Raw genomic sequence first — 13,625 nt, 5'->3', positions numbered from 1 at the left:
ATCATGACTATTCATCTCAAATATCATTTCATACAAGTCAAAACACAAAGAAGTTCATCATCAACTAGTCATAATAACAAACCACACAACATGAGCAAACATGCAATTAAACATACACAAATAGCCCAAGCTCATATGCTCAAAGGCTTCAGCCAGAACACAGACATCCCACACCCCTAACTTAGAATCTAATATTGTCCCCAATGTGATGTAGAAAAGAAAAAACAAAATAAAAGGAAAACATAAATCTTCCCTAAAATTTGGCACATTGGATGACTGTAATATCTAGTTCATCTGATAATAATTCTCTCCATCTTCTCATTCGGAAAAAAAAAAGGCCTAAGGATAAAGAGAAACAAAGAGAATTAAGCTCAATAAAGATTAAAAACAACTAAAAGGAAGCCTAAACTAAGAAAGCAATTTAAAAAAATATTAATCCTGGTTGCTTCCAAGTAGTGTAATTATTTAAGATCATAATGCTCGACCTTACTCGACTTCATCAACCATATTCATCACAAACTGTCGAGCCACCATCTCCCACTCCCAACTTACCCTAAATCTTAAACCCTAAACCCAAAACCCTTGTTGTCCATTATCCTGAAAAAGAAAAGTACTTGAACACATAAGATTAGCATGAATAGAAGTATCAATCATCGACCCTTTTTCTACATCAATGACAGCCTTAGCTATCTTAAGAAAGGGTTCCCTAAAAAAACTGAGAAATTAAAGGGAAGGGAAGAAGCATTCACATCCAACACATAAAAATCAGTAGGAAAAGATAGGCATTCACTCTAATCAATAAATATTTAACTAGTCCTAATGGCATAATCAGAGACAGGTCAGCTAACTATACTAAAATGTCAACAAAGTGCAGAATATGAGACTAGAAATCATGGAAAATAGGAATAGGTATAGCATTTATAGATGATCGTAAATCTAACACATCATGCTCAAATTTTCTAGGGCCTATCAGACAGGGCACAGAAAATGTACTTAGGTCTTCATGCTTAATAGGAAGATTACTTGGCAAAGCCAACTCTTGTTTGATCATCTCTTCTTTCTTTTCCTTAGTAGAGACCTCAATCCAAATTTTATTGCTCTTTTCAGTAGGGTTCTTGTCACCAGAAGATTACATAAAGTGCACTTCCTCCTTGTACACACCTTCTTTAGCAACAGAAAATTTGTTAGAAAAAGGAGATACATGTATGTAAGAATCAAAATCAAAAGGTGGATCAAAACTTACCCCATGTCTTCTTGGTGAACATGTAATCTTTTCTTCAAAATCCTCAGAATCCACAACCTCAACTAGCTCAATCTCTGGTTTAGAAACAAGTGTCAAAGAGCTCTCAATGCAGCTCACAGTAGAGATGGCATTCACATTACGCACATTGGACACGCGTTGGGAAGGAGGCTTCCCATATTGAATGTCCAATCTATTGACTGTGTTAGCCAGTTAGGAGATCTGTATGGTCATACTCTACATGTGAATAGCAGTGGTCTATTGAAACTACTCATGGTTTTACTTGATTTGCAAGGTGGACTCTGCCAAGCTCTTAACCATGTCCTCTGAGGGCATACTTGATTTGTTTTGGCCATGGTTTCCCTGATTACCTCAACGGTTGTAGTTGTACATCCGTCCACCTGGAATTCCCAACATACTTCACCTCAACTACTAGCTCTTGAGCTTGTTGAGCCTTTGCAAAACAAACCTGTTTCACAAGAGTAGATAATTCAGCAATTTCAACTCTAAGTTCACTTATATTTTGTGAAGATTTAGAAGAATGAGAGATATGATCTCACGTCCCAAACTACTGGGCATTTTTTGTCATGGTGGAGATGAGTACCCTAGCCTCTAAAAGGGTCTTATTAACTAGGGCTTCTCTTGTAGCTGCATCAATGGTGCTTCTATCATCAATGACAAGCCCTTCATACAAGTATTTTATTAGAAGTGCATTAGAGATTTGATGATGCAGAAAGCTGTCATAGAGGTGCTCGAAGTGCTTCTAATACTCGTACAGTGCTCCCTACCAAACTGGGTGATTCCATAAATCTTCTTCCTAATCCATGTAGCTCTAGAGGCAGGAAAACATTTCTCCAAAAGTTACTTCTTCATCTCAACCCAAGAGGTCACTGATCCAATAAAAAGGTAGTAAAGCCAGTACTTGGCATCTTCCTTGAGGGAAAATGGGAAGGCCCTCAAATTCATCTACTCCTCTGTAACACCATGACATCTCATACTGCCACACATAATATGGAACTCCTTTAAGTGCTTATGTGGGTCCTCTTCTACTAAAGCATAGAAAATAGGTAATAAGTGAATCAATCTAGACTTAAGCTCAAAGTTACCTGTAACCTCAGGATATCTGATGCAGAAGGGGTGCTGGTCAATTAGGGGCAACAACATCCCTTAATGTACGTTCTGGCTTTGGTTGGCCCATCATCTCCTCTTCTTCTTCTAAATTCTCTTCTTCCAATATGCCTTCTGCACAAATTTGCTCTTCTTTGGCTCTTCGTTCTCTAGTTTCTTTTCTACGTCACCTCTTCTCCCTACCAAGCTCTGCAAAATATAACAAAGAATTTCAATCCTGGGAGGATCAGGTCATACAAGGAAAGAAAAAAAAATAAGAACAAACAAAGAACTGTAAACCCTCTAAAAGAGAAATTTCATGGCTCCCTAGCAACGGGGCCAATTTGATGAACAGAAATTTGTTGAGGCTTTCAGACAATCAAATGATATTTATATTTTTAATCTAGCATTTCAACTACTAAGTAGTCTTAGTGGCAAGACCAGGTCGAACACAAGGAACCTTCGAATTTCTCAAATAAATGGTTTGCAACTCGAGTGTAATGGGGGGGGGGGAGGGGAAGGTGAGGAAGGTTTGGAAGTTGATTGATTTGCAAAAGAATAAATTGCAAAAATTAAAGATTTAATAGATTATATGAAAATCTCTAGCTTGGGTTGCATAGGAGTTTTCCCTATTCAAAGTATTCAAGCATTGAGTTCTCATCACCAAAATTAATTAATTGCGTACACCTAACCAACTCAATTAGAAAAGCTAACTAAATTGTCCTAAACAAGTAACTGCACCAACTCAAATTGATGGAAAGCATACAAACTCCTATTGTCCTTATTGCGTTAAGATTTAAGGCATGTTAGGTGGAATGTTTAGTTTTCAAGTGCCTAATTAAACATTCATTTGATTCAATCCTAAGTTGATTAGAACAATACTTATCTAATTTGATTCGCAAGCTAGCCTAACCTATTGCTTCTTGGAATTAACATACAATAAAGTGTCACGAATCATATATTATCAAAGCAATGATAATAAAATCCTCAAGCATACAAGAATATAATCATGATCTAAATAAGAATAGAATTGAACCAACTGTACAAGATAGAATTTAGTTTGAAAACTCAAAAATATATGAACATTGGGAAAACTCCTAAAAACTCAAGCTAGAAACGATTACCTTAGCTCATAATTGACATCACGGACACAAAGGATTTATTTAGATACATTAAAAAAACCCAAAAGATGAAGAAAATAGAAAGAAATCGTGGTTAAATTAGCTAGAATCGAAGATCATTTGACCTAGGTGGCTAATTTTCTTTTTATAGAAATCGTGATGACACTGCAGGATTGATGGATGGATACATGCGATGAGGTTTGGAGCGCTGCGGCACTATGTGCTTTTTGTGAATAAAGGGAATTTTGCCTTTAGGACGCCGAGCATGGCACCATAAAGCATGTGGCATTGTGAAGGCATGGGAAAAATCATAATTCTTCATTCTTTCTTCCCGGTTGATGCAATTTAGCTCCATTTTATCCTGTTTTAGCTCCTTTCCGTCACTAACCCCCAATTCTACCCTTAATGTGCTCGAAACCTACAAAATACTCAAATAGAAACATAAGAATGTAAGAACAATCTCGAATTAAGCGGGACAAGATATCACATTTTTAATACTATTAATGATGAAGTTTAAAAGAAGACGAAGAGAGATCACCCAATGCACATGCGATTGCAAGAAGAGAGAATCCCACGGAGAATGAATAAGATGTACATGAAAAATAAAATACGAAGGATCCTCCAAATTGCGCTAGATATTTTGATTTTCCATTTAAAATGAATGTCATTTTAAGAATAAAAACAAAATATGAACCAATCTTCCCCAAATCTGCTAAATTTGCAATTAGTTTTAGAAAATGCTACATAATTAGTTATTTATACTAAAAATAACAATCATTACAATTTCCTAAATTTAATTATAACTACCTTACTTGTTCTATTACATTTGATTAAATAATTATTTAGTTTTAGTTTCTATATATAAAATTGGTAAATCAAACACATTCATTTAACTTCTAGATATAAATAATCCTACAAATCCAAACACACATATTAATTATCTCAGACATTTAAAATTCATACGTTTAAATTCCAGACATTTAATATCCACAATCATGAAACAATATCTACAATCCAAACGGTCCCTAAGGTAAATTTCTTTTTCTTAATTCTTATTTTTATTTGTTTATTTTTCTTTTTGTTCTCTCAAAACAACAATATACACATACTTCTTCTACTTCTTTTTTTAGAAAAAACACAAACAAAATAAAATAAATAATAGTAGCGGAGATTAAAAGATGTAAGGAAAGAAAAAATGGAAATGGGAAAAGGGCAAATCGGAAAAAATAATAAGAATAATAACAAATAATAAGAATCTATATAGATGAACATAAACATGAATGGCTAACTGTTAATGACAATCATAAGAGTATATCATAGATTTAAGGCATGAGTATGGACATAAAAACGAGAAAAATTAAACAATAAAATAATATAACATAATTAAGTTGTAAATAGGATATAATTATAAAAGGATAATGGAAAATAATAATAATAATAATAATAATAAGATAAGGTATAAAACAAAAAAACATTAAAAAAAATAAAGCAAATCATAATACCTTTACCATCTTTTTTATAGATTTGAAGAAGACAAAGGTTAAAAAGGGAAATTTTGTAAGCTTTTCTTAACTTGAAGGTTGCTTTAGCTCCTTCAACTCTAGAGAGAAGGAGAATGGAGCTCGTTGCTTAAGGCACGGATCCTTAGGACGTTTACTCTACCGTATGCAACCTTCAACTAACCTTGGAAATCTTCCTGATTTCTCTTTGTATTTTTCTAGTTTAAACTTTGTAGCCTTTTTTTTTCTTGTAGAGGTTTTTTTTTTCCTTCGCGGTAGAAGGTGGTATAATAACTAAGTTTTTTTTCCTCTTCTTTCACTATCTTTGTTTGTTGGGAAACATGGTTTATTAAGGCCAAAGCCTTATCATATTTTTTTACGAACTCGTTTTGCCTTAGATTTTGAATTTGAATTGTTTCTCCAAATGTAAATAACCCAAAATGTAGATGAAAAGTGAGAAAATTTGATTTTATTACCCAAAAAACAGTTGGATCAACAATTATCCTCATTTTCAATATTATCTCATCAATTAGTTCTCTAAGAAAAGACAAAAGGAATAAAATAAATAAATTAGAGGAAAAGAGTAAATGAAAATGAAGGTAATGTAACCAAAATTAAGCCGTACAAAATAGGTGGCTATAACTCATATCTTAAAATCCAATATATACTACCAATATACTTGGAATATCATGATTATAGAATAAACACACATATTACGTTTTACTTGAAAGTCGTTGAAATTTCAAGAGTATTGTTGATATACTCTTGACATTCTTGAAACTTGTTTGATATGTATTTTGATATAGTGCTAATATAATGTTGATACACTTAGAAATTGATATGTAATAAGATACGGCGAATAGACTATTGATATACATGTAAGTTGTTTAACATCTATTATTGTACTTGAAAGTTGTTTGATATTCGATATAATGTTGACATACTATTTACTCGAAACTTGATTTATAATTGATATACTCCTGATATATTTAATTAGGTATCTCTTCGAAGTTGGAGTTAATGGTTCATTATTACTCAAAATTAGATGTTATTAAAACTCTAATTAAAACCATCACATTAGTATAAAAGTATATCAATTAAATGATATATGATATACCTAAGTCAGACTAATTTTTTTTTAGGAAAAAAAATCATATGTGCAAAATAATTTTTGAGGTGGGATGGCAGGGTCGGCGGGGTTGGAGAAGAAAGGAAGGGAAGAAGATGAAGCCGGTTCCATTGTGGGCAAAATATAAACAGCGGGTGACATATTTGCAATATTATATTCCTAAATTTCCCCTCATGGCAAATTTTCTACATATTCTTATATGAATAGTAGTTTATATCATTCAAATACAAAACATAGTTGACTAATGGGAAATCTTACCCTGATCTATTACCAAGATTCTTTCAAAAATAAAACTTCATTAGAAAAAAAGAGAGACTAATTAATCGGTGTTTAAATCTATCCACTAGTTTAAGTTTTTGGGTCAACCGTTGATTTAAGATGGAATCATAGCAGATTAGTTTAGGTTATCTTGTGTTCAAGTCCTTGCACTTAAGCTTTTGGATCCATTGGTGATTTAAGAGGTTTTTCAACTTTGTGGAATCGACAAATAAAGAAAAAAAAAAATCTAATACTAGAGAATCGAGATACCTATTTACATCGTCCGTTAACAATGTCAGCTATGTTCATAGATAGATGAGTAACATAAATGTGAATACAACTTAGCTTTATTGGGCAAACGAAACAATTTAATGTTTACATCCCTTACTGCATAATTTATGGGAATCTTTTTGCTTAAGTTGTACATCTAACTCCGCAGAAAAGGAGTCCAAGAGATTGAAGACTGTTGTCATTATAGTTCTGCCAGTGGTTGTGGTTGTTGTACTTGTGGTATTAATTGTCAGCATGTTAGTCTTTTTAAGAGCAAGAAAACAAAAGGATGGAATTGCAAGTAAGAATCCATTCCAAAAGGATATAAGCAATTCAATTTTTGTGTTATCTTTTGAAGAAAGAACATGGAAATGAGTTAAATTTACACATTAACTTGTTCTACAGGTTTACAAGTGGATGACTCTGCAGACTTGGAAACTTTGGCATTTGACATCAGTACTATAAGAACTGCAACAGATGACTTCTCGGATGAAAATTATATTGGAAGAGTTGAATATGGAGCTGTTTACAAGTTTTGTGAGGAAATTTAGCATTTCCAGTGGGTTGGAAATTCTTGGATTTCTTTCTTTCTTTTGCTTCTTAACAGTACTGAATAATGCAGAGTCTCTTGCAGGTAACAACTCATTATGTTTTTGTGTATTCTTTTGACAGGGAAGCCTTGTTAATGAACAAGTAATAGCAGTGAAAAGGCTCGACCATCACTGCATGGAAGGAGATAGTGAGTTTAAGAATCAAGTCCTGTTACTGGCTAAACTTCAACACCCGAATTTAGTTCGGTTTCTTGGTTTCTGCCTCCACAAAAACGTAAGCATTCTCATGTTTGAGTTTCTGAAAAACTTGAGTCTTGATAAATTCATATTTGGTATGTTTCTTTTCTTCTCTCTTTGCATACTTCAAAGCTCTCTTTAGTCTGAGTGCATTGTGTCCTGCCCTAATAAATCTCATTGTTTTCATACTTAGATCCATTGAAAGGTCAAGATTTGGACAGGGGACACGCTACAAAATCATTGGAGACATTGTTAGAGGCCTTGTTTATCTTCGTCAAGATTCTCAAATTAAAGTTGTCTATCAAGATCTCAAAGCTACAAATATTTTATTAGATCCAGAAATGAATCCTAAAATTTCTGAGTTTTGCATGGTAAAGATGTTTCGACCTCGTGCACTAAGAAATACAAGTCAGTAAGTATAAATAGGGGAAGAAACTCATCAGCATATTCTTAATTCTATGAAGCATAGTATCATTAATATTCTTCATACTTTATTATCTTTCCTCTAACCATCTAATTATTCTCACAAACGTCCAAATTCAGGGGATACATGACTCCAGAATATGCAATAGCCGGAGCATTTTCAAACAAGTCGAACATGTTTCAGTGTGGTAGTTTTGGAGATTGTGACAGGTAGAAACAACTCTTTCTATGAAGAGAACTTAGATGAGCTTATAAGCTATGTAAGTATAAACATATCATTAAATTACAATACTCAGTTTCAATGATCAAAAAACTAATGTTCATTGCGATGAATTGGTGTAGGCATGGAGAAACTAGAGGGCAGGAACAACACTAAATGTTGTAGATCCCATATTGAGAGGTGGCCCAACTAATGAAATAATGAAATGTATCAACATTGGGTTGCTTCGTGCTCAAGAAAATAAAGCTGACACGCCAAGTATGGAAACTGTGCTTCTCATGCTTAATAGTGACAAAATCACTCTACCAATACATTCTCCACTAGGTCATTACATGAATTGGATCCTATTAAAAATAAAAGTAGGGAAAAGAAAAACAATACAATTACGTAGAAACCCTAGTACAGGGAGAAAAAATCACGATATAGAGACTTTTTCTTATTCTTTTTTATCTGATACACTGAATATATGGGGACACACTATATAAATAAACAGTAGGAAACCCTAGGGGTCTACACAATTACATAAACGCCCCTAGGTTAATAATCATATTTTCAACACTCCCCCTCAAGTTGGAGCATAAATATCGACAAGACCTAACTTGCTTACACAATAATCAAAGTTTTGTCTCAGTAACCCTTTTGTAAGAACATCAACAACTTGTTGATTTGAAGGAATATAAGTAATGCATATGTTTCCACTACCCAACCTCTCCTTAATGAAGTGTCTGTCTATCTCTACGTGTTTAGTTTTGTCATGTTGAACTGGGTTATTTGCAATACTTATGGCAGCTTTATTGTCACAAAACAATTTCATTGGAAGCTCATTATCTTGCTGGAGATCTGATAATACATTCTTCAACCAAATTTCTTCACAAATCCCCAGACTCATGGCCCTATACTCAGCCTCAGCACTACTTCTAGCAAAAACTCCTTGTTTCTTACTTCTCCAGGTGACTAGAATACCTCAAACAAACATACAGTACTCAGATATTAATTTTCTATCAACAACAGACCTTGCTCAGTCAGAATCAGTGTAGGCTTCAACAGATCGTTTATCAGTCTTTCTAAACATTGGACCTTTTCCAGGAGTTCCTTTCAGGTACCGAAGGATATGTTCAGCTGCTGTCATATGATCCTCACATGGAACTTGCATGAATTGACTGACAACACTTACTGCATACAAAATATCTGGTCTTGTGTGAGACAAGTAGATCAACTTCCCGACCAATCGCTGATATCTTTCTTTGTTAATAGGAATTCTATCATTCTTATCACTAAGCTTCGCATTATACTCTACTGGTGTGTCAACGGGTTTACATCCAGTCATGCCTATTTCCTTTAGTAAGTTCGGAGTATATTTTCGTTGAGAAGCTGATATACCTTCTTTTGAGCGAGTCACTTCCATTCCCATAAAGTATCTTAGCTTCCCAAGGTCTTTAATTTCAAATTCTCGGGCCATCTATGTTTTGAGCTTCATGATCTCTGCATTATCATCCCTAGATAAAATAATGTCATCAACGTAGACAATAAGAACAACTATCTTTCCTGATGTCGATCTTTTTATAAAAAGAATGTGATCAGAATGCCCTTGAACATGCCCCTATGTTTTCACAAAAGTTGTGAACTTGTCAAATCAGGCCCTTGGAAACTGTTTCAATCTGTATAATGACTTCCTCAATCTACACACCTTATTTGAATTGACTCTCGAACCCAGGAGGGGGACTCATGTAGACTTCCTCTTCAAGTTCCTCATTCAAAAAAGCATTTTTAACATCAAGTTGGTGTAGGAACCAATCTTTATTTACAGCTACTGACAAGAGCACTTGATAGTGTTAACTTTAGCCACAGGAGAAAAAGTTTCAGAATAATCTACTCCATAGGTCTGAGTAAAGCCTCTTGCAACGAGTCTAGCCTTGTACCGGTCAATCATCCCATTTGACTTGCATTTGATAGTAAACACCCATTTACATCCAACTGTCTTGTGCCCTTCAGGCAAAGCCACCTGTTCCCAAGTTCCATTCTTCTCGAGAGCTCTCATTTCTTCCATAACAGACCGCCATTCTGGTTTTTTCATTGCAACACTTATGTTATTTCGAACCACCTCAGTGTCCAAACTGTTGGGGTTCATGCCCTAAAGTCTCATGTCCTGTAGTTTGTAAACACTATATACGAACACTTGTGATTGTTAATATATGATATTTACTTCACATCTTGTTATTTTGCTCGGTTATTTGTTTTATTTGCTTTACCACAAACCAATAAACATAAAATCCCTGGTTATCTGTATGTGATTCAAGCATGTATGTGGTGACGTACAAGTGGATCATGTCTTGAATGATAACCAAAATGGTTTGTAGTTATGGATAAATAAGGGAAATCTTATCCTGGTAACGCTACAAACGCAGCCCGCTTTGTGGAATGGTCACAAGTGTTGTGACTTGTCACAGATGGTCTGATCTTGATCATTCGTGTTGGAGACATGCGAGCGGGGGCGTCCTATACAAAGATTTTGTATAAGACCTGACCACAAAGTATTAACGTCTCGTTATATAACACCGTTCATGACAGAGACTTCACTTCACTAGGATGACCATAGGTAACATGACCTCAATCTTGAGTGAGTTAGGAACTTCTGCTATTAAGGGCAATCCTTTAATTTGTATGGGTGCGAGTGGTCAGGTCACCGATTCAAACCTACCATTTTGGAGATTCGTCTGATTTGGGAGCTGGGAACTCAACTACACAAGATGGAATTCACTCCTTCCCCGAGGCAGGGGTAAGTAGATAGATGGCTCCCAGGGGCTGATTCCGGGGATTGAACGATGTGGCGCCACACACCTTCTCTTTACCCAAGAGGTGTTCACACATAGTTGGACTATGTTGTATTGTTCATTAGAGGAATCAGTGGTACTTAAGGAGTGAGATGTAACTATAGGGGCATAACGGTAATTTTGTCCAGCTGTACTTACGAGCATCTATGAAAAGTCATCGTACTCATAATTGGTTATATCCGATGGAAACAGAAATATATCTGTGGTAAGAAGAGTTCAGTTGGTTGGTCTTTATTAGAATCACTGACAGTTAATGGATGGTGGATCTCGTGGCTAAAGAGTTTAGTCAGCTATTCATGTACCGTTGGAGCTTCGAGCCACAGGTCCATTAGGTCCCCTGGGTAGCTTAGATAAAAGTCGAGAACCAGTATTTTGGTTAATTTGAAATGTTCAAATTGACAAGAGGTAGTTCGATTATATATGATATAATTGGACTGGTTAATTATATATGATATAATTAGCAAATGTATGAGATACATTATTTTGGAGGAAATTAGTTATAAATATGATTTATATCAAGTAGAGGAGAAAATACTATAGTAGATATGTGATATCAAACTATAGGATATAAATATAATATGGTTATATTTATTAATTAATTAATTGAATAATTATATGATAATTAATCATTTTTCCACGTTCGGATGTGGGTAATGGGCAGCGTTGGTTATGGTAACCAATGGGTTAAAAATGAAAAAAGTTTTCATTTTGAATCGTGCAATCAGTAGTCGTTCAATCGCCGAAAAGAATTCATAAAGCGCACGTTGGTGATTCAAAACGATCGCTTGAGAGCCTATGCGATAGCATTCTCTATCTAAACGATCGCACACTATCGTCTAGAAGATCGGATAGCTTCTCTAAACGATCGTATAGTGTGTCGATTTAGCTAAACGATCGTATACCTTTTCCTAAACGACCATTCAGCAAATCCTACACAATCGTGTACCTTCTCTATGCGATAAGCATTTCTGCTATACGATAGCATCGTTTTCTCTCCCACTTACTTATCGCCTACACGACTCGTTGTTCCTCTGTCCTCTACCAAATGAGAATAGAGGCTTATGTGTAGGTCCGACTTATTGGATATATCGCATGCGTTCTTTCATTAGAAGCTGTAGCATTCGCATCTAGAGATGGTTTACTATTGTATGCATGTTACATGATCACAAAGTATGAACGCATCCTAGGAAGTGTTAGTCGAAACCTTTCTCAACCCGTTCACTGCATACTCATCGTATCTTCCGTTTACCTGCTCTTTTCAAACTCCGCCACATTTATTTATTTTTCATTAACGCAATTAACAACAAACCATCAACTATTTATTTATTTGGTTACCGCAAGGTTTTCCTAAAAATTATCAACGCAACCTGTTTTCACAAGTCCCTGAATTCGACCCTAGACTTACCAAGAAACTCAGTGGAATTTTGATGACATGTAGAAATGCATGTCATCTTAGGCCTTTTACTTAGAATTATGAAGGTTGTTAGGTAGAATATGCGTCAATCATGATAGGAATTCACGAGAAAACGAGTTTGCGTCGATTAGCATGTTGAATCTCAGTTAACCCGTTATTTTGCGTTATTATGCATTCAATGTTCTATTTTTGTAGCTAAAACAGGAAGTGGACGCAAACGCAAAAACTAGACCACCACGTAGACGACCGCATGCAGAGAAACACTCCATCGCAAGGCCGAATGCGTCAATCAACGCATGGATGTTGCGGTAATCAGCCATATGCGTCCATCACATGGGAATTGCGCTCGGCTAGCGTTGCGGTCGTCGTGTAGAGTTGCGGTATTAAGCGAATGCGACATTAAATGATTGCGGCTACACGATAACACATAATAATGGGATCAACGCAAGGTTGGTGGAATGAACGCATCAACGCATCTACCTCGTGAAAAACCAATAGATGATGTTGACATTTCACCTACCACCCTGTTAGTGGCAGAGGTTCAGAAAGGACTAATGCACCAAATGTCAGACTTAGAGCAGTCCAATTAATGTTGTCGACGATCTAAGCTCTATAAATAGAAGCCAATGAGCAGAAATTCAAATCTTCCAAGGTTTTCGCCTGAGGTTCGCCTAGGGCGGATCCTTATGATCCAGACAAAATGCGTGAGAGGAAACTGAGAGTTCTTCACCTCCTTTATCCATTCCGAGTGATGACCAGAGCCTTCGACCGGAGCTAGATCTCAAGAGAGTCAGCTCCTCGGCCCATCCATGGCACCACCGACAGCCTCGACGCACATTCGCTAGAAGCAAGTCTTTGCTTCCAGCCGGTCATTTCATTTCCTTTTCTTTTCTTATGTTGTATTGTATGACATTTTGTTATTAAGGAATTAATACAATTTGTTTTCAATGCATTTCGCTGTTTCCTTCGACTCCATCTCCATCTTCTTTGCTTAGCATCTTTACTTTCATTGCACACTTAGTGAGATTGCTTGGGTATTGCATACTTAGTCATGTGGATTACGGATATGAAGCATATAGCAACCTACCGAGAGGTGTGCGTTGTGTGAGTAACCTTATTTACTTAGTGTGAAGTTGTGGAAACGCCTATCTATAGGCTAATGTATTACTTGTCTATGAGTAAAGTCAGCAAGAATCAACTGCCTGGGAGGGTAAGTGGTTGGTCGCATTAAGCAATGTATGTATTGTTCACTAGGGATAGTAACAATCTTAGGTCAGCAAAGTTCATGTGGTTACCTTGTCCTATGAGCGCTTCATTCATCATTT

The 13,625-nt window shown here is 35.6% G+C and overlaps 1 protein-coding gene across 1 annotated transcript; it reads left to right on the top strand.

Annotated features, from left to right (window-relative positions):
* Positions 1-6,148: 6,148 nt before the first annotated feature.
* On the top strand, positions 6,149-8,049 carry LOC120084109 (cysteine-rich receptor-like protein kinase 29). Its single transcript, XM_090316817.1, has 6 exons — positions 6,149-6,200; positions 6,794-6,925; positions 7,030-7,148; positions 7,297-7,449; positions 7,634-7,824; positions 7,956-8,049. Exons 1-6 carry the CDS (start codon positions 6,149-6,151, stop codon positions 8,047-8,049), a joined length of 741 nt encoding a protein of 246 aa, XP_090172943.1.
* The last annotated feature ends 5,576 nt before the right edge of the window (positions 8,050-13,625 follow it).

Source organism: Benincasa hispida, chromosome 8 (assembly GCF_027475165.1).
Source record: "Benincasa hispida cultivar pf3 chromosome 8, pf3_genome.v1.1, whole genome shotgun sequence".
NCBI lineage: Eukaryota > Viridiplantae > Streptophyta > Magnoliopsida > Cucurbitales > Cucurbitaceae > Benincasa > Benincasa hispida.
The sequence above is the reverse complement of the archived record's forward strand: the minus strand, read 5'-3'. Positions and strand labels throughout refer to the sequence as shown.